The following is a 22,044-nucleotide window of genomic DNA, read 5'->3' on the forward strand; positions in this document are numbered from 1 at the left end:
CCCCTTCCTCCCACACCACTCTTTGAGCCACGCATTTAAACCTCTAATCTGTTGTTCCCTATGCCAATTTGCGCGTGGCTCAGGTAACAATCCAGAGATTATTACCTTTTGAGGTTCTACTTTTTAATTTGGATCCTAGCTCCTCAAACTCCCTCCGCAGAACCTCATTTCTAGTTCTACCCATGTTGTTGGTTCCTACATGGACCACGACAACTGGATCCTCCCCCTCCCACTCCAAGTTCTTCTCCAGCTGTGAGGAGATGTCTTTAACCCTGGCATCGGGCAGGCAACACAACCTTCGGAACTCTCTGGATGGCATTTGTGTCTAGGGAATGGAGTTTGTGGCAGGGTCTAAATGGCTTCGGTCTTCCCAATATTTAATTGGAAGAAATTTCTACTCATCCAATACTGGATGTCAAATAAGCAGCGTGATAAATCGGAGGCAGTGGAGGGGTCAAGAGAGGTGGTGGTGAGGTACAACTGGATGTCGTCAGCGTACATGTGGAAGACTTAATGTCTTCGGATAATGTCGTGGAGAGACAGTATGTAGATAAGAAAGAGGAGGGGCCACATGGGGATGGGAAGAGAAGCCATTGCTGGTGATTCTCTGGCTATGACTCGATAGACGAGTTGACCATGCGAGGGCAGTACCACCCAGCTGGGCAAGCTCGGAGAGGCGTTGGAGAAGGCTGGTATGGCTGCCCACTTTAAAAAGTATTTACAACACAAACAGGCCATTCGGCCCAACAGGCCCATGCTGGTGTTTATGCCCCACACGAGACACCTCCCATCCCTATTCATCTCACCCCATCAACATATCCTTCTATTCCTTTCATCCTCGTGCTTACCTAGCTTCCTCTTTAATGTATCTATGCTATTTGCCTCAACTACTCCATGTGGCAACGAGTTCCACATTCTCACCACTCTCTGGGTAAAGGTATTTCTCCTGAATTCCCTATTGGATTTATTAGTGACTGTCTTTTATTGATGGCCTCTAGTTCTGGTCTCGCCCGCAAATGGAAACATCTTCTCTACATCTATCCTATCAAGATTGTAACGAGCAGGGGTAGATAAGGGGGGAACCAGTAGATGTAGTGTATTGAGATTTTCAGAAAGCATTCGATAAGGTGCCACACATTCGATAATAGCCTCCTGTGCTGTAAATATCTATGATTCTATGACTAGGATATTACACAAAATTAGTGCTCATGGGATGGGGTAATATATCAGCATGGATTGAGGATTGGTTAATGGACAGGATTAGTTAATGGACAGAAAACAGAGTAGGAATGAATGTCATTTTCGGGTTGGCAGGCTGTAACTAGTGGGGTACCGCAAGGATCAGTGCTTGGGCCTCAGCTATTCACAATCTATATCAATGATTAGATGAGGGGACCGAGTGTAATGTATCCAAGTTTGCTAACGATACAAAGCTAAGTGGGAAAGTAAGTTGTGAGGAAGATGCAAAGAGGCTGCAAAAGGATATAGACAGGTTAAGTGAGTGGGCAAAAACATGGCAGATGCAGTATAATGTGGAGAAATGTGTAGTTATCCACTTTGCTAAGAAAAATAGAAAAGCAGAATATTTTTTAAATGGAGAGAGATTGGGAAATGTTGGTGTTCAGAGGGACCTGGGTGTCCATGTTCACGAATCACTGAAAGTTAACATGCAGGTACAGCAAGCAATTAGTAAAGCAAATGGTACGTTAGCCTTTATTACAAAAGGATTGGAGTATAAGAGTAAAGAAGTGTTACTACAATTATACAGGGCCTTGGTGAGACCACACCTGGAGTATTGTGTACTGTTTTGGTCTCCTTGGCCCAGAAATTCGGGTCTCCATGGGTGAGTACGCATGGGGTACTCACCCGTAAGCCCAATGGAAGTGCCGGTTTCCTGCATGCACTGCACATGCGCGGGAAACCGGCACTTCCGTTCCCCTGAACGAAGGGGTTCAGAGTTCGAACGCGGGAGAGGCTGCGCGTGCACATCAAACTTACGGTTTTTTTACAGGTTTTTCCGGTAAGCTAAGTCTGCAGAAGTTACACATTTAAAAAGCAGTCGTAAGGCCTGCTTTTTACAAGGTAAGTGGTGAATTAATTAAAATTAAAACATTTTTTCCACAGGTTTATTATTTTTAAATACTTTAAAGAAAGGTAAGTTTATTTTTAGCCCTGTTAGAAAATAAAATTATTTTTTTCAAAAATTTAAATTATTGTTTAAAATAGTTATTTCATGCAATTTATAGTTTATTTAAAAAATGTGATTTAAAAAAAAAAAAGGATTTATTTGAAGATTTAGTGATGTTTTGGGGACCATAGTATTTCTAAGTTTTGACAGCACTTCCTGTCAAACTTATGAATGGAGCATTCCCTGCTCCGATTGGCTCCCCATGGCCCACGTGATCCCAGGGGACACTTCAAACTAACTGCGCCCCTGGGATATGCAAGCACTGCACGCCGGCAGTTGGAGCAGGATCGGAATTCCACGGGGGCCCACAGCTCAACGGCCAGCGTGCAAGGTAAGTGCAGGTCAGGGGCTTGCACCCGTGGGAAGCCTCCGACCCAAATTTCTGGGCCAATATCTGAGGAAAGCTTTACTTGCCTTAGAGGGAGTGCAACGAAGGTTCACTAGACTGATACAAAAGCGGATGTTGGAAATTGAAATAAAAACAGGGAATGCTGGAAATACTCCGCAGGTCAGGCAGCATCTGTGGGGAGAGAGAAACAGAGTTAACGTTTCAGGCTGATGACCTTTCGGCAGACTGACGAAAGGTCATTGACCTGAAACATTGGGCTGGATTTTATGAACCTCGGCAGGTCTGTGGCGGGCGATGGCAGGTCCCAACCCTGCTGCTGTCTCCATCCCAGCCTATGAAATGAATTTCCCGAGATTGGGCTTGTTAAGCCCACCCAGCACGTTTCCCGGCCAATTAGAGGAAGCAGGTCTGGTGACATCATTTGATGATGCGTCATCAACCAGTTTGCTTAAAGGGACCACGGCCAACTTTCTTTCGACATTTGTGCTGTCGGTGTTCTACAGCATTGAGGTGCTGCAAACACTGACGAGCACTGCAGAGGTACACGGCTGCACCCAGCCTCTCCCATGACTCCCTCCACATGCTTATGGCAGGGGGTCACAGCACACGGAGGTCTTCTTCCCTTCCCATGGGCAGAAAAGACCTCCCTAGGAGATCAACACAGCCTGGTTGCACATTGCAGAGGCAGGCACAAGCAGCAATGTGGTCAGGAGGACCAGGCTGCAGTGCTGCAAACGTTTCAATTATCTCATTACAAAGCCACACTCAATCTCATCCTGCTGTGCCTCTCATCACATCCCCAGCACTCTGCCTTCCCTGCCCTACTCCTGCATATCCTTACTCACACCAACTTACCTTGCACCTCCACCCATCCCTCTCTACCTACATTATCACATCCCCATCTCACTAGCCACCCCTCACACTCATCCTTGTCCAATCATACCAACTAACAACACACAAGGGTAGGCACTTGGGTGTTTTATGCAATGTTCATGTAAAGTTTCTGTTAATGTGGTGTCAAACATTGAAACCTTTATTTTCAACATGTTGCCTTCTTGGACAGATTTTGTGCACTTTTGGAAGTGGCTTAGTGAGTTGCAGTGAATGGTGAGACATAACGGTAACCCCCGCAATGCTGATCAGTGTGAAAGGAATGGCTTGGGCATTGCAGGGTGCTTTATGGTTTTGGTGTAGGGTGGTGCCAACCTGGCACATCATGTGGCAGTCAGGGTGTACAGCGTCAAGTGAAGTAAATCTGGCTATGGCGAGGCCATCCCTGGCCTCCCGGGCAGCAATGTGGCCAGGTGCTGATGCCCTGTGTCCTGTGCAGCATCAGTCGATTGCGAAGAAAGTTGGTGTGGTTGTTGGTGCTGCAGGTGTGCCTGATGCTGCTGGTGTTGGGGATGATCATGGTGGGATTCTGAGGACCAAGGTGAGTGTGTTTTAAGGGCACCCATGCTGATGGAATGGATGGCAAGTGAAGTAGAGATGACAGAAGCGATCTGTCAATGGTGGGAAAGGTAATGCGGTCAGACTGCATGGAGACCTTTTGTAAAGACTTGCAGCATCCTAAATCTGTAGTGGAAATTCAGTTCAGAGAAGCTAGTGGTTAAGGGAACATTTCTCAATCAGCTGGGAGCTTTGACTTGACATTTGAAGCTGTCAACTCCTAACATAAGAAATAGGAGCTGGAGTCGGCCATTTGGTCCTTTTGAGCCTGCTCCGCCATTCAATAAGATCATGGCTGATCTACCTTAATTCCACCTTCCCGCACTATCCCTTAATTCCCAAAAAATTATCGACCTCTGTCTTGAATATACTCAACGACTGAGCATCCACAGCTCTCTGGGGTAGAGATTCTAAAGATTCACAGTCCTTTCAGTGAAGAAATTTCTCCTCATGTCAGTCCTAAATGGTCGACCCCTTATTCTGAGACTGTGACCCCATGTTCTTGATTCCACAGCCAGGGGGAACATTTTCTCAGCATTAACCCTGTCAAGCCCCTTAAGAACTTTATATGTTTCAATTAGATCAACTCATCAGCTGATTCAATGGCCACTGACCTCCCGCCTCAGCTTCATAAAGGAGTCATAGTCATAGAGTCATAACGACACCAAAAGAGGCCATTCAGCCCATCGAGCCCGTACCGGTTCTCTGTAGAGCAATCCAGTCAGTCCCATTCCCCCACTCTATCCCTGTAGCCCTGCAACTTTATTTCCCTCAAGTGCCTATCCAGTCTCCCCTTGAAAAGATTGAGTGTCTCTACTTCCACCACTTCCATCGGCAGCGAATTCTAGGTCATCACCACTCGCTGTGTAAAAAAGTTTTTCCTCGCATCCCCACCCCCCCCTCCGTATCTCTTGCCTAAAACTTTAAACCTGTGACCCCTAGTCCTTGTACCATCAACTAGTGGGAACAGCCTTTTCCCATCTAGCCTATCCAAACCTGTCATCATCTTGTACACCTCTATCAAATCACCCCTCAACCTCCTTTGCTCTAATGAAAACAAATCCAGCTTCTCCAACCTGTCCTTGTAGCTAAGATCCACCATCCTCGGAACCATTCTGGTAAATCTTCTCTGCACCCTCTCAAGGGCCTTCACATCCTTCCTAAAGTGTAGTGACCAGGACGCAATACTCCAGTTGTGGCCTAACCAGTGCTTTATAAAGGTTCAGCATAACTTCACTACTTTTGTACTCCATACCTCTATTTATGAAGCCCAAGATCCCAAATGCTTTGCTAACCACTCTCTCTCAATATGTCCCGCCACCTTCAGGGACCTATGCACATTAACTCCCAGGTCCCCCTGTCCCTGCACACTCTTTAAAACTGTGCCATTAAGTGTTTATTGCCTCTCCTTGTTCCTTCTGCCAAAATGCATCACCTCACACTTCTCTGTATTAAATTCCATCTGCCACTTGTCTGCCCATTCTGCTAGCCTTTCTTTGTCCTGTTGCAGTCGATTGGTATCATCCTCACTGTTTGCCACACCCCCAAGTTTGGTGTCATCTGCAAATTTAGAAATTCTACACTGTATTCCAATATCCAGGTCATATATCTATCTCAAATAAAGCAGTGGCCCCAGCACTGACCCTTGGGGAACACCACTGTCTGCCATCCTCCAGTCTGGAAAAACAGCCATTTACCACAACTCGCTGTTTTCTGTCCTTAAGCCAATTCCTTATCCAAGCTGCCACTGACCCACCTATTCCATGAGTCTCAATTTTGTTAACCAGCCTTCTATGTGGTACTTTGTCAAACGCCTTCTGAAAATCCATGTAGACAACATCCATTGCATTCCCTTCATTGGTCCTCCCTGTTACTTCATCAAAAAATGCAATTAGATTAGTCGAACATGATCTGCCTTTTACAAATCCGTGTTGGCTCTCTTTAATTAGCTTAAACCTCTCCAAATACCCGTCAATTGTTTCCTTGATTATTGTTTCTAAAACGTTACCCGCCACTGATGTTAAACTGACCGGCCTGTAGTTACAGGAAACTTTGGTTTATCCGGAGGTTGTATGTCCGAAATACTCGATCTAACGGCAAAAATCAGGAGCCATTTTCGATAAGTTTTTTTAGATCTGTAGCTATAGCAACAGCTTCAGCTAGAGACGCTTGCAGCTGCAGCCGACTCTTTAGAAGCTGTTGCTAAGCACGGTGGCATAGTGGTTAGCACTGTTGCCTCACAGCGCCAGGGACCCGGGTTCGAATCCGGCCTCGGGCAACTGTCTGTGTGGAGTTTGCACATTCTCCCCGTGTTTGCGTGGGTTTCCTCTGGGTGCTCCGGTTTCCTCCCACAGTCCAAAGATGTGCGGGTTAGGTTGATTGGCTATGATAAATTGACCCTTGGTGTTAGGGGGATTAAATACATGGGGTTACGGGGATAGGGTGGGATATGTGTTGGTGTAGGGGTTACGGGGATCGGGTGGGATATGTGTCGGTGCAGGCTCGATGGGCCGAAATGGCCTCTATCTGCACTGTGGGGTTTCTGTGATTCTGTGAACAGTGTTTGTTGTCGGATACGGCGATGAAAACCTCTGTATGCTTCAACATTAACTTTGTATGTCCGGCAGTTTTGATAGATCGGCAACACGTCGGTGCCGGATATCACAAGGTTTCCTGGTACTAGGATTGTCCTTACACCCTTGAACAATGCTATCACATTTGCCACTTTCCAATCCTCGGGCACCTTCTCGCATCCAAGGAAGTTTGGAAAATTATGGCAAGCCCTTCAGCTTTCTCCTCCCCCAATTCCCTTAGCAACCTGGGATGCAAGCCATCTGGACCAGGTGACTTGTCTAGGCGCAGCGGGAAACCGGTGGACAACCTGTCAAATCCAAATAGCGTTTGCAACCATCTTCAGCCAGAAGTGCCGAGTGGATGATCCATATCGGCCTCCTCCTGAGGTCCCCATCACCACCGAAGCCAGTCTTCAGCCAATTCGATTCACTTCATGTGATATCAAGAAATGGCTGAGCGCACTGGAAACAGCAAAGGCTACGGGCCCCGACAACATCCCGGCTATCATGCTGAAGACTTGTGCTCCAGAACTAGCCGCGCCTTTAGCCAAGCTGTTCCAGTACAGCTACAGCACTGGCATCTATCTGACAATGTGGAAAACTGCACAGGTATGTCCTTTCCACAAAAAGCAGGACAAATCCAATCCGGCCAATTACCGCCCCATCAGTCTACTCTCAATCATCAGCAAAGTGATGGAAGGTGTCTTCGACAGTACTATCAAGCAGCACTTACTCACCAATAACCTGCTCATTGATGCCCGGTTTGGGTTCTGCCAGGACCACCCAGCTCCAGACCTCAACAGCTTTGGTCCAAATTGGACAAAAGAGCTGAATTCCAGAGGTGAGGCGAGAGTGACTGCCCTTGACACCAAGGCAGTATTTCACACCGAGTGTGGCATCAAGGAGCCCTAGTAAAACTGAAGTCAATGGGAATTGGGGGTAAAGCTCTCCACTGGCTGGAGTCATACCTAACACAAAGGAAGATGGTTGTGGTGGTTAGAGGTCAATCACCTCAGCCCCAGGACATCGCTGCAGGAGTTTCTCAGGGCAGTGTCCTAGGTCCAGCCATCTTCAGCTGCTTCATCAATGACCTTCCATCATGTCAGAAGTGGGAATGTTCACTGATGACTGCAGTGTTCAGTGGCATTCGCAACTCCTCAGATAATGAAGCAGTCCATGCCCGCATGCAGCAAGACCTGGATGACCTTCAGGCTTGGGCTGATAAGTGGCAGGTAACATTCGCGCCACACAAGTGCCAGGCAATGACTATCTCCAATAAGCGAGCGTCTAACTACCTCCCCTTGACATTCAACGGCATTACCATCACCGAAGTCCCCCACCATTGATATCCTGGGGGTCACCATTGACCAGAAACTTAACTGGACCAGTCACATAAATACTGTGGCAACAAGAGCAGGTCAGAAGCTGGGTATTCTGCGGCGAGTGTCTCACCACCTGACTCCCCAAAGCCTTTCCACCATCTACAAGACACAAGTCGGGAGTGTGATGGAATACTCTCCATTCCAACAACACTCGAAGCTTGATACCATCCAAGACAAAGCAGCCCGCTTGATTGGAACCCCATCCGCCACCTCAAGCATTCACTCACTCCCACCACCGGCGTACCGTGGCTGCAGTGTGTACCATCTACAAGATGCACTGCAGCAACTTGCCAAGGCTTCTTCGGCAGCACCTCCCAAACCAGCGACCTCTACCACCAAGAAGGACATGGGCAGCAGGCGCATGGGAACACCACCACCACCTCCAAGTTCCCCTCCAAGTCTCACACCACCCTGACTTGGAAGTATATTGCCGTTCCTCCTTCGTCGCTAGGTCAAAATCCTGGAACTCCCTCCCTAACAGCACTGTGGGAGTACCTTCACCATACGGACTGCAGTGGTTCAAGAAGGCAGCTCACCACCACCTTCTCAAGGGCAACTAGGAATGGGCAATAATTGCTGGCTTTGCCAGCGACTCCCACATCCCATGAACGAATATATATAAAAGGACCAGTGTCTGCAGGACCTCCTTCTCTATCTCCCCTTGGTTCCCCCTACCCTGCTGACTAACAGTTACATTCTCCCCTTCCTCTGTTTTCCTCTGAGGTGAGATCTGGAGAAACTGTCCAAAAATTCCTCGCCCTCCCGCTCAAAGGCTGAGTCAGTGTGTCTCAAGGCAGGGACATTTACTGCAGATATGGTAATCCGGGACAGTCTCGCTGTCTACAAACCCCGACGCACAACCTGCACTGCCATTTCCAATATTTATGCGGTGTTTAACAAAAAATAGGAGACAGAGTGGTTGAGAGGCATGGTGTCAGATGGGGTGGGGGAGGGCTGAGAGCAAGACATCTTCCAACTGTGATGGAGGTGTTACCTGAAGGGCTTACTGCCTCACGGGGGTGGGGGTCAGTTGTGCGGTGGATGTCTCTCCTCCTCCTGCACCAGAGTCTCTAGTGCAGCATCAGGGAACCTCTCAGTGCTCATATCTCTGCTTGCAAGTCATCCCCTGGAGTCAGCAGCCAAAATGCACCTCCTTTAAGAGGTGCTGGCTGCCTTGAAGTCAGAGATCCAATGCAGCCAATGAGTAGTGTGGGTAGCACTGGCTGCACACCTGTGAGATTAAAACGATCAGGCAGCTGAATATTATGTGCTGCCTGAGTCGATACTACCAAACGAGTTTGTGATGCAGTTGGATACTGGGCTGAAATTCTAGAGTGATGAGCTTAATGGGCCAAATAACTTTTTCTCATCTATTTTTGTTCCCAACCTCTGACCCTACTTTAGAAGAACACTCCTTAGGGTTCCGTTCCTTATTCTCATTAAAACTGTTATAGTGGCCAATCTGAGGAGTTGCAAAATTAACGGAAGTGTAGTGAGCAGCAGGAGCAGGGTTGCAACCTAGCCAAGCTCATGGCCAAGCAATGATTTATAGAGTGCATTTAATGTAGAAAAGCAGAAGATGTGGAGGAAATTTCAGAGTGTGGGGTCTATTAAGGCTGAAGGCACAGCTGCCAATTATAGGCAGCATGAGACAGGAATCTGAGCAATGGAGAGTTGGGGGGTGGGGGTGGTTGTAACACTGGAAGAGGTTGCAGAGCGATGGGGAGGGGGAAAAGCCATGGAAGCATTTAAACACAAGGATAAGAATTTTAAATTTGAGGTATCCCCGAACCAGAGCCAATGTAGGTCAGCGAGCACAGGGGTGATTGGTGAACAGGGCTTGGTGTGAGTTCGAACACGGGCAGCAGAGTTTTGGATGAGCTCAAGTTTACAGAGGGTAGGAGGCCGGCCAAGAGAGCGTTGGAATAGTCAAGTCGGGAGATAACAATGGAATGGATGAGGGTTTCAGTGACTGATGGACTGAGGCAGGGGCAGAGACATAAGAACATAAGAGCAGGAGTCGGCCATACGGCCCCTCGAGCCTGCTCCGCCATTCAATAAGATCATGGCTGATCATCGACCTCAACTCCACTTTGCTGCCCGATCTCCATATCCCTTGATGTTAGAGGTTGAAGTAGGTGGTCTTTATAGATTACAATGTCATATAATACTCATGTCATCAGGGAAATCCACAGCATTTATTCCATTGGTCTTTGCTGGATTGTAATCCGTGTCACAAAGAATAGCATCCAATCCACTGCACTTCCCAGTTTTCTAAAAATGTCAAATATGCAAATGGTATCATGAAACATGGCCTTGGTGAAGGCGGAGTCCTCTGTACGTTCGAGAGTTTCCAATAACTACGGTTGTAATGCACCAGCTTTAGGGAAGTCTTGTTGGATATATTTCTTGAGGCTAAAGGGATCAAGGGATATGGGGAGAAGGCAGGGACAGGGTACTGAATTTGGATGATCAGCCATGATCTCATTGAATGGCGGAGCAGGCTCGAATGGCCTACTCCTGCTCCTATCTTCTATGTTTCTGTAGATTTAGATTCATACAAGATTCTGTGAAATTGATTCATAAGAATGCTTAAAGTCAGAAAGTTCATTGAGCCCATCAAGCCAACTCCTTCTAAGGATGACTTCTGATCTGTTCTACAAAGAAATCTACCCCCAAATTACCAGATATTTTCCTGAATTGGCTTAAGATTTTTCTGCGATTTTACGTGATTACATAATTGTGAATCATGTTCAATTGCACCTTGACTGCATGGGACAGATTCAATGGGCCACTGGTCTTTTGCTGTATGTTATTTTCCGTATGAAACATGCCTGGCCTACATGCAACTGCAGTCCGACACCATGTCGTTGCCTCCTAATGCCCTTGGTGCTCAAGGGGTGAACAATAAATGATGTTTTAATGTCACCCACATTTCAAGAACAATAAGAGAATCTATCTACACTCACATCTCGACAATTCAAACTGATCAAGTTGTTTTCCAAAGTCCCAGCAATTTGTTCCATATCTTCTGTGGAATATTTGATTTGTGTCAGTACACAATTATAATCTTCAATCACATTCCTAAATGGGCCAGTTTACTTTGAAGATTCAACTTCAGTTCTTAAATTGTTGAGTTTTTCAGCTATTTTCTGTAGCTCAATTCAACTTGTCTTTTAAGTTCATTGCAAACTGCTGCCGTAACATTGGCCGTCTCCATTTCTCTGCTCCCCTCACTCACTCCAACCTACCTGCCTCTGAACTTGCAGCACTCCATTCTCTCAGATCCAACCCCGACATTGTCATTAAACCTGCTGACAAGGGTGGTGCTGTTGTTTGGCGAACCGACCTCTACCTAGCGGAAGCTGAACGCCAACTCTCCGACACCACCTCCTATCTCCACCTGGACCATGACCCCACTACCGAACATCAAGCCACCATTTCCAAGACTATCACTGACCTCATCTCCTCTGGAGATCTTGTCCCCCACAGCCGCCAACCTCATAGTTCCCCAACCCTGCACAGCCCGCTTCTACCTCCTTCCCAAGATCCACAAACAGGACTGCCCTGGTAGACCCATCGCTTTAGCCTGTTCTTGCCCCACGGAACTTATCTCTTCCTATCTCGACTCTTTTTATTCTCCCCTTGTCCAGTCTCTTCCCACCTACATCCGCAACTCTTCCGACGCCCAACATCACTTTAACAGTTTCCAGTTTCCCGGCCCCAACCACCTTCTTTTCACTATGGACATACAATCCCTCTACACCTCCATCCCCCACCAAGATGGCCTGAGGGCACTCCGCTTCTTCCTTGAACATAAGCCCAACCAGTCCCCATCCACCACCACCCTCCTCCGCCTGGCTGAACTTGTTCTCACATTGAACAACTTCTCCTTTGACTCCACTCATTTCCTCCAAATCAAAGGTGTTGCTATGGGTACCCGCATGGGTCCTAGCTATGCCTTTTTCGTGGGATATGTGGAACACTTTGTTCCAGTCCTACTCGGGTCCCCTCCCTCATCTCTTTTTCCGGTACATTGATGACTGTATCGGTGCCGTCTCCTGCTCTCACCCTGAACTAGAAAATTTCTTTCACTTTGCTTCCAATTTCCACCGTTCCCTCTTCACGTGGTCCATCTCCGACTCTTCCCTTCCCTTCCTCGACTTCTCCGCCTCCATCTCTGGGGATAGATTATTGACGAACATTCACTACAAGCCCACTGACACCCACAGCTACCTGGACTACACTTTCTCCCACCCAGCCTCCTGTATAGACTCTCTTCCTTTCTCCGTCGCATCTGCTCAGACGATGCCACCTTCCATACCAGTGCTTCCGACATGCCTTCCTTTTTCCTCAACCGAGGATTCCCCTCTACTGTGGTTGACACGGCCCTCAACTGTGTCCATTCTATCTCCCGCACTTCTGCCCTCACCCCTGCCCCTCCCTCCCGGAACCACGATAGAGTTCCCCTTGTCCTCACCTTTCACCCCACCAGCCTCCACATTCAACGGATCACCCTCCGCCATTTCCGCCACCTCCAGTGTGATCCCACCACCAAACGCATCTTCCCCTCACCTCCCCTTTCAGCATGCCGTAGGGACCGCTCCCTCCGCAACACCCTAGTCCACTCCTCTACCACCCCCAGCACCTCTTCCCCTTCGCCTGGCACCTTCCCGTGCAAGCGCAGGAGATGTAACACCTGCCCTTATACCTCCCCCCTTCCCACTGTCCAGGGCCCCAAACACCCCTTCCAGGTGAAACAGCAATTTACTTGTACTTCTTGCAATTTAGTATACTGTATTCGCTGCTCACGATGTGGTCTCCTCTACATTGGGGAGACCAAATGCAGATTGGGTGACCGCTTTGCGGAACACCTCCGTTCAGTCCGTAAGAGGGACCTCGAGCTCCCGGTGGCCTGTCACTTTAATTCACTGCTCCATTCCCACTCGGACCTCACCGTCCTCGGCCTCTTGCATTGTTCCATGGAAGCTCAGCGTAATCTCGAGGAACAGCACCTCATCTTTCGATTAGGCACTCTACAGCCCTCTAGACTCGACATAGAGTTCAACAATTTCAGATCATAATCTCGGCTCCTATCACATAAATATTTTTTTTAATTCACATTTTTTGTTTGGCCTTTTTTCTTCCCTCCCACATGGCAGCTGTTCTTCATTCTGCCTGTGCAATTCACACTTCATCTAGAGCCATCCTTTATTCCTTAACCTGTCCCATTACCATCTCCTCTCGCCTTGAATATCTCTTGATGTCTCTTAATCTCTCCTGCTTTCTATCCTATCACTGACCTTCCCTTTTGTTCTTTCATCCCCTACCCCCTTTTCCCAGCCCCTAAACTTGCTTTCCATTTCCTGCTTTTTTTCCAGTTCTGACGAAAGGTCTTCGACCTGAAACGTTAACTCTCTTTCTTTCTCCATGGATGCTGCCTGGCCTGCTGAGTTTTTCCAGTGTTTTCTGTTGTTATTTCAGATTTCCAGCATCTGCAGTATTTTGCTATTTGTCTTTTAAGTTGTTGGGCAACTTTATGAAGATGCAAATTAAATGTCTTAAATCTTCTAGCTGACACCATCCCGAACCTGACTGAGCTGGAGACCTTGGACCTGTCCTGGAATAAATGCCTTGGTGGAAATCTGGGGATATTCGTCCGAATGTTGCAAAATAAGACCAATCTCCGTGTTCTGAAGCTGTGTAGCTGCAATCTGACTGGCCAGGATTTGGCGTCTCTCGGTAATCACGTCTTTGCTCACCCTGGATCAATTGAAATGTTCCAGACCGAGATAGATAGAATTTTGTTGGGTAAGGGTATTGAAGAGATAAGGCAGGTAGATGGTTTGCATAGGATATACAGCACAAAAACAGACCATTCAGCCCAACTAGTCCATGCCTTAAGGCTAAGGGGATCAAGGGATATGAGGAGAAAGCAGGGACAGGGTACTGAATTTGGATGATCAGCCATGATCTCATTGAATGGCGGAGCAGGCTCGAGGGGCCGAATGTCCTACTCCTGCTCCTATCTTCTATGTTTCTTCTATGTTTCTATGCCGGCGTTTATGCTCCACTCAAGCCTTCTCCTGTCTTTCCTCATCTAACTCTCTATCAGCATAACCCTCTATTCCCTTCTCCCTCATATGCTTATCTAACCTCCCCTTAAATGCATTTATACTATTCGCCTCAACCACTCCCTGTGGTAGCGAGTTCCACAGTCTCGCCACTCTCTGGGTAAAGAAGTTTCTTCTGAATTCCCGATTTGATTTCTTGGTGACTATCTTATATTGATGGCCTCTAGTTTTGCTCTTCCCCACAAGTGGAAACACTCGAACACTCTGTACCTACTCTATCAAAACCTTTCATAATTTAAAGATCTCTATTAGGTCACCCCTCAGCTTTTTCAAGCGAAGAGACCCAGCCTGTTCATCCTTTCCTGATAGGTATACCCTTGCATTTCTGGTATCATCCTTGTAAATCTTCTCTGCACTCTCTCTCCAGTGCCTCTATATCCTTTTTATAATAGGACGACCAGAATTGTACGCAGTACTCCAAGTGTGGTCTAACCAAGGTTCAATACAAGTTTAGCATAACTTCACTATTTTTCAATTCTATCCCTCTAAAAATAAACCCTAGTGGCTGGTTTGCTTTTTTTATGGCCTTGTTAACCTATGTCGCAACTTTTAGTGAATTGTGTTGGAACTTTGTGATTTGTGCATTTGTACTCTGAAATCCCTTTGTTCCTTTACCCCACCCAGACTCACACCCTCCAACTAATAAGTGATCTCCCTATTCTTCCTACCAAAATGTAATACCTCACATTTATCTGTGTTGAATTTCATTTGCCAATTATATGCCCATTCTATAAGTTTATTAATGTCCTCCTGTAATTTGTTGCAGTCCTCCTCAGTATCGACTATCCCCTCCAATTTGGTGTCCTCTGCAAATTTAGAAATTCTGTTTTTGATTCCAAAGTCTAAATCATTAATGTAAATTGTGAACAACAGTGGTCCCAGCACTGGTCCTTGTGGAACACCACTACCTACTTTCTGCCACTGTGAATAGCTACCCTTTACCCCACTCTCTGCTTTCTGTCTTGAAGCCAGCTAGCTATCCATCCTGCTACTTGCCCCCTGACTCCGCATTCTCTGACCTTATTCGTTAGTCTATTATGGGGTACCTTATCGAAGGCCTTTTGAAAATCTAGATAAATTACATCTACATTATCCTTGTCTACTCTCTCTGTTATCTCTTCAAAAAATTCAATGAGTTTGATCAAGCAAGATTTTCCCTTTTGAAATCCATGCTGACTATTCATTATATTTTTGGCTTCTAGATGTTCTTCTATTTTCTCCTTTTATTAGGGATTCTGTTATTTTTGCGACCACCGATGGTAAGCTGACCGGTCTATAGTTCCCTGGACATGTTCTATCTCCCTTCCTTCTTAAATATAGGTATTATGTTAGCTATCTGCCAGTCCTCTAGCACTACACCTTTTTCTAATTAATTGTTAAATATGTGTAGTAATGCCTCTGCTATCTCTTCCCTAGATTCTTTTAAAATGCACGGATGTAATCCATCTGGACCAGGGGTTTTGCCTCTGAGTTTGATTTGTTTATTTAATATATATCCTCCTTTTTATTTTAAATGCAGTTATTTCATTACTAATCTCATGATCCAATGTCATGTCCACCTGTTCTATCTCCCTGGTAAATACTGAAGCAAAGTAATTATTTAATATTTCTGCCATCTCTCTCTATCACTGCCTATGGTATTATCCTCACCATCCCTTAGTGGCCCTATTCCCATCCCAACTTCCTTTTTTTATTGATGTGTTTGTAAAATATTTTACTATTTTGTTTTATGTTCCTTGATATTTAATTTCATAGTTCCTCTTTGCCTTCCTATTTGATGTCTCTCCTAATCTCTTTGTATTTTCCCTTATTGTGCTCTCCCCTGCTGTCCGTGTACTTAATGTATGCCTCTGCCCTTACCCTCAATTTCTCCCTTATGCCTTTATTCATCCATGGTGTCTCATTAGTGTTTAGCTTGTTTTTTTAGCAGAATATATTTTTCCCGGACTCTGTTGGACACCATTTTAAATGTTTCCCATTGCTATTCTACATCACTATTTGCCAATATTGTTGTCCATTTTATTTTCCCAAGTTCTATTCTCAGCCCCTCCAAAATCAGCTTTTCTCCAATCTATTACCCTGGTCTTTGTCATACTTATGTCCTTCTCATATTATTTTAAAGCGTATTATATTATGGTCACTATTGCCTAGATATACCCCTACTTTTACTTCTCTTATCTGCTCTGGATCATTCCCCATTACTAGATCCAATAGCGAATCCTCCCTCATTGGGCTTTTTACATATTGGGTTAGAAAGGAGTCTTGTACACATTGTAGGAACTCCATTCCCTTATCCCCTTTACCTACTTCTTCTGTCCAATCAATATTGGGGTAGTTGAAATCCCCCATGATGATTATTCTATTTTTTTTAACTAATTTCTCTCATTTATTTGCATATTTCTTCCTCCACCTCCCTTCCACTATTAGGTGACCTATAGACTATCCTTATTAGTGTGATTAATCCTTTATTATCTTTAATCTCTATCCACAAGGATTCTATTTCTGTCTTGCTGATAGCTGTCACTTTTTTCTACTGCCATTGTTATCCCTAATAAGTACAGCTGCTCCACCTCCCCTTGTCCCCTCTGTCTTTTCTAAATATGTTATACACTGCAATGTTTAATTCCCAGTCCTGATTTTTCTGTAGCCATGTCTCAGTAATCCCTACTAAGTCTGGTTCCTTGCAACACAGGGAAGAGTGACCATAATATGATGGAATTTTATATTGAGTTTGTAAGTGATTTAGTTAAATCCAAAACTAGGGTCTTGAATCTAAACAAAGCAAACTATGTAGGTATGAGGGGCTAAGGTAGATTGGAAAACTACATTAAAAGGTATGATGGTAGAGAAGCAATAACGGCATTTAAAAAATTAATACATAATTTACAACAAATGTACATTCCTTTCAGGCACAAAAACCCACAGGAAAAGGGGTCCAATCGTGGTTAACAAGAAGTTAAAGATAGTATTAGATTAAAGGAAGAGGCTTATAATGTTGCCAAAAAGAGTAGTAAGCCTGAGGATTGGGAGGATTTTAGAATTCAGCAAAAGAGGATAAAGAAAGGGAAAATAGAATGAGAGTAAACTAGCAAGAGTCATAAAAACAGACTGTAAAAGCTTCTATAGGGATGTAAAAAGGAAAAGTTTAGTGACAAGTAAATGTGGGTCCCTTACAGGTGGAGACAGGAGAAAATATAATGGGGAATAAGGAAATGGCAGAGAAATTAAACAAATACTTTGTGTTTGTCTTCACAGAAGAAGATGCAAAAAACTTCCCAGAAATAGTGGGGAACCAAGGGTCTAGCGAGAATGAGGAAATGAAAGAAATTAGTCTTAGTAAAAACAAATAGTACTGGAGAAATTAATGGGACTGAAAGCCAGTAAATCCCCTGGACCTGATGGTCTACATCCTAGGGTTTTGAAAGAGGTGGCTATAGAGATAGTGGATGCATTGGTTGTCATTTTCCCAAATTCCACAGATTCTAGAACGGTTCCTGTGGATTGGAAGGTAGCAAATGTAACCCCACTATTTAAGAAAGGAGGGAGAGAGAAAACGAGGAACTACAGACCAGTTAGCCTGACATCAGTGGTAGGGAAAAAGCTGGAATCTATTATTAAGGACGTGGTTACAAAGCGCTTAGAAAATAATAATAGGATTGTGTAGAGTCAACACGGATTTATAAAAGGGAAATCGTGTTCAACGAATCTGTGAAGAGGTTTTTGAGATTGTAACTAGCATAATAGATCAAGGGGAACCAGTGGATGTGGTGTATTTGGATTTTCAGAAGTCATTTGATAAGGTGCCACACAAGAGGTTATTAAACAAAATTAGGGCTCATGGTGTAGTGTATGTGCTTTAAGTCAGAACTACTTTTTACAGCTCCTGTATACTGTAGTACCGGCAGTAACCACACCGGTATATAAGCTGTGCGCATGCCTCTGTACTCCAGTCTAGAGATGACCCTCCTCCAGTAAAGACCTGTTGTTTGTTTATGTACAGCATCCGTGTAATTCTTTATCCACTGAACCACGGATCTAACAGTGGCGACGAGTGTTGATGTGAATCTACCTGCAACATTAAACAAAAAAAAACAAAAAATAATAATCGAGTCCAGGAACACGGGCGTCGACTGCGAGCAACCGCCCAGCAATCAGGCAGAGATCCAACTTCGCTGGGGAGGCTGTGGAGAGCCGGGCTTGGTTCCCCAGCCACAACGAGCAGTAAGAGACCGACGACAGGTCCTGAGCAGACCCTTCCCGAGCAGCGGCAGTTGGAGCCGACCGACGGCAGAGAGAGAGAGAGAGCCGGGCAGCGTCGACGGGGTAAGAAGAGGGTGAAGGGAGCAGGGCGCAGCCGGGGATTGATCACCGAGCGGCGTCGAGGGAAAATACTGCAAACCGGAGAGAGGGTAAGAAACAGCCGGGTTCTAGACTGAGCGGCGTCGACAAATATCAAGAGAAGAACGCGCAGAGCACAGCCAGGGATCACGGGCTGATCAGGGTCCGCGGGGCGAAGCAAGGAGAGACGCCATTGAGCCGCGGAGAAGCAGGGAGAGCGCGGGAGGCGCCATTGAGAAGCAGGGAGAGCGCGGGAGGCGCCATTGAGCCGCGGAGAAGAAGGAAGAGCGCGGGAGACGCCATTTTGCGAAGCCGCAGCGGAGAAGACGGGCGAGCGCGGGAATGAAGGAAAGCGCGGGAGACGCCATTTTGTGCCAGCAGAGAAGAAGGGGAAGCACGGGAGGCGCCATTGGGGATAGTTAACGCACAACCAAGGATGCCGAAGAGTGGCAGTATCTCTACGTTCGACAATGAAGTCGAAGATTGGGCGACATATGTGGAACGTATTGAGGTGTACTGCAGGGCGAATGAAGTGCCAGATCCTAATAAAGCACTGGTTCTGTTAAATTCCATGGGTGCAAAAACGTATGGGTTACTGCGAAATCTAATAACCCCAGAGAAGCCGGTAAACAAGGATTTTGGAAGCATAGTAGAAATCCTACAGGACCACTTAAGCCCCACACCGCTGCTGATAGCAGAACGATTTAAGTTCCATAAAAGGAACCAACACAAAGACGAAAGCAATGCTGAGTACCGAACGGAACTGCGCAAGCTATCGAAATACTGCCAGTTTGGAGCGGGACTAGCAGACACGTTAAGGGACAAGTTTGTGTGTGGGCTACAAAGTGAAGGAACCCAGAAACGGCTTCTATCAGAAAAGGACCTTACGCTGGACAAAGCTTTCAATATGGCAGTATCACACGAAGCAGCCGCAAGGGGCGCTGCAGAGATACAATGGAGACCGCAAGAATACGGCACCAACGAAATGACCTATGGAACAGGGAAGTGCTATCGCTGTGGCAGAACAACACATGACCAGAAAGATTGTTGGTTCAAGGACCAAGTGTGCAGACAGTGTGGGAAAGCAGGACACATAGCAAGAGTCTGCAGGTCTGGGAAGAAAACCAACAGTAAGAAATCTCCACAGGAGAAGTACAAAAAGGTACACCAGGTGATGGACAGTGGTTCAGACGAACAGAAAAGTGACACAGACTCCGGAAGCAAGGAGCTGGGTTGTCTGAAACTACATAATGTAACCGAAATAGAGGATCACCAGACTATCTGGGTTACACTCAAGATAGACGGAGTCCAAGTGGAAATGGAATTGGACACAGGGTCAGCTCTAACAGTCATAAATCAAAGAGACTACAAGCGGCTATTTTCACACATACCCTTGAAAGCTACAGAGATTGTCTTGAAGACGTATACGGGGCAAAAAGTCTACCCCAAAGGAAAAATAAGGGTGAAAGTGACATATAAAGGTCAGGAAATACCTAAAATGGATATATATGTATTGCCAAATGGAGGACCACCACTGCTAGGACGTGAGTGGATCCGGAAGATACATTTAGATTGGCATTCCATACAGGCACTGAAGGTGGAGGCCAAAAAGGATGACGACGTCACACCTGGACAACTGTCAAAAATGCTAACTGACGCAAAAGAAGTGTTCCAGGAGGGACTAGGAACATTAAAAGGAATAACAGCAACAATTAAAATAGAGGATAATGCAAGCCCAAAGTTTCTGAAGGCCAGACCAGTGCCTTATGCGATCAGACCAGCGGTTGAAGCAGAGCTGGAAGGGTTGGAATGTTCAGGAGTACTGTCCAAAGTGGACAGGAGCGAGTGGGCTACACCCATCATCCCTGTAATGAAGAGGTCGTTGAGTAATACGCCTGGGGAACCAAAGAAGATCTGCATCTGTGGGGATTTTAAGGTGACAGTGAACCCAGTCCTTCACACGGTGCAATATCCGCTTCCATGAATTGAGGATATTTTCGCCTCACTATCTGTGGATAAATGCGAGGTTATCCACTTTGGGGGTAAAAACAGGAGGGTAGATTATCTAAATGGCAATAGATTGGGAGATGGGGAAGTGCAGAGGGACCTGGGTGTTCTTGTGCACCAGTCACTGAAGGAGAGCATGCAGGTGCAACAGGCGATTAAGAAGGCAAATGGTATGTTGGCCTTCATATCAAGGGGGTTCGAGTATAGGAATAGGGATACCTTACTACAGCTGTACAAGGTGCTGGTGAGACCGCATCTGGAGTATTGTGTACAGTTTTGGTCGCCCCATCTGCGGAAGGATGTTCTTGCCATGGAAAGAGTGCAACGGCGATTCACCAGGCTGATACCTGGAATGGCGGGAATGACCTACGAAGAGAGATTAAATAGTTTGGGCTTGTACTCACTGGAGTTTAGAAGATTGAGAGGGGATCTCATCGAAACATATAAAATTATGGCAGGCCTGGACAGGCTGAATTCAGAGAGAATGTTTCCAATGGCCAGGGAGCACAGAACCAGGGGCCACAGTCTAAAAATAGCGGGCAAATCATTTAAAACAGAGATGAGGAAGAATTTCTTCACTCAGAGTGGTGAGCCTGTGGAATTCCCTGCCACAGAGGGCTGTGAAGGCTAATTCAATAAATATTTTCAAGAGAGAATTGGATATATTTCTGAAGGCTAAGGGGATTAAGGGTTACGGAGAAAAGGCGGGGACGGGGTACTGAACTGGTAAGATCAGCTATGATCTCAGACGAGGATCAGCCATGATCTCATTGAATGGCGGAGCAGGCTCGAAGGGCCGAATGGCCTACTCCTGTTCCTATCTCTATGTTAAATGCTTCACCAAAATTGATCTAGCCCAGACGTACTTGCAAATGGAGGTAGAAGAAGCTTCGAAACATTACCTTACAATCAACACCCATAAAGGTCTCTATCAATACAACCGGCTGGTGTTTGGAGTAGCCTCGGCTCCGGCTATCTGGCAAAGGGCGATGGATCAGGTCCTGCAAGGGATTCCAGGGACCCAGTGTTATTTGGACGACATCTTGGTCACGGGTGAAAATGACGGTGATCACCTCGCTAACTTGGAGAAGGTGCTCGCCAGATTAAAGGAATATGGGCTACGAGCTAATCGCCACAAGTGCGAGTTTTTCCAGAAACAGATCTCATATTGCGGCCACGTCATCGATGAAGAGGTGTTACATAAGTCCCCTGACAAGATTGAGGCAGTCGTCAAGGCTCCAGCACCGGAAAATGTGTCACAACTGAGGTCGTTCCTCGGGCTGGTAAACTATTACCACAAGTTCTTACCAAATTTGTCTACGGTACTACACCCGCTGAACACCCTACTGCAAACGGGTACCATGGAAGTGGGATGACTAACGTAGACGAGCTTTCCAGAAGTGTAAAGAATTGATCACATCAAAAGAGGTGTTGGCCCATTTCAACCAAGCACTACCAATTCGTTTGGCATGTGATGCATCACCCTATGGCATTGGAGCGGTCCTGTCGCACAAATTCCCAGACAGGTTGGAGAGGCCAGTGGCCTTTGCGTCTCGGTCACTAACCTCAGCCGAGCGCAACTACGCCCAGATTGACAGGGAGGCCCTCAGCCTAGTATGGGGAG

The 22,044-nt window shown here is 46.2% G+C and overlaps 1 protein-coding gene across 7 annotated transcripts in view; it reads left to right on the forward strand.

Annotated features, from left to right (window-relative positions):
* LOC147115359 (leucine-rich repeat-containing protein 31-like) overlaps window positions 1-22,044 on the forward strand; it is a 109,248-nt gene that overhangs the window by 75,817 nt on the left and 11,387 nt on the right. For 5 of the 7 annotated variants that reach the window (XM_085989609.1, XM_085989613.1, XM_085989612.1 and 2 more), the window contains one exon: window positions 13,516-13,683. The exons of the other annotated variants lie outside the window; for them this stretch is intronic. In XM_085989609.1, the coding sequence (XP_085845735.1) occupies window positions 13,516-13,683 (168 nt within the window). The remainder of the gene's footprint in view (window positions 1-13,515; window positions 13,684-22,044) is intronic. 7 annotated transcript variants of the gene reach the window in all.

Source organism: Somniosus microcephalus, chromosome 6, assembly GCF_052327205.1.
Source record: "Somniosus microcephalus isolate GS21.2 chromosome 6, FLI_Smic_1.0, whole genome shotgun sequence".
NCBI classification, from domain to species: domain Eukaryota; kingdom Metazoa; phylum Chordata; class Chondrichthyes; order Squaliformes; family Somniosidae; genus Somniosus; species Somniosus microcephalus.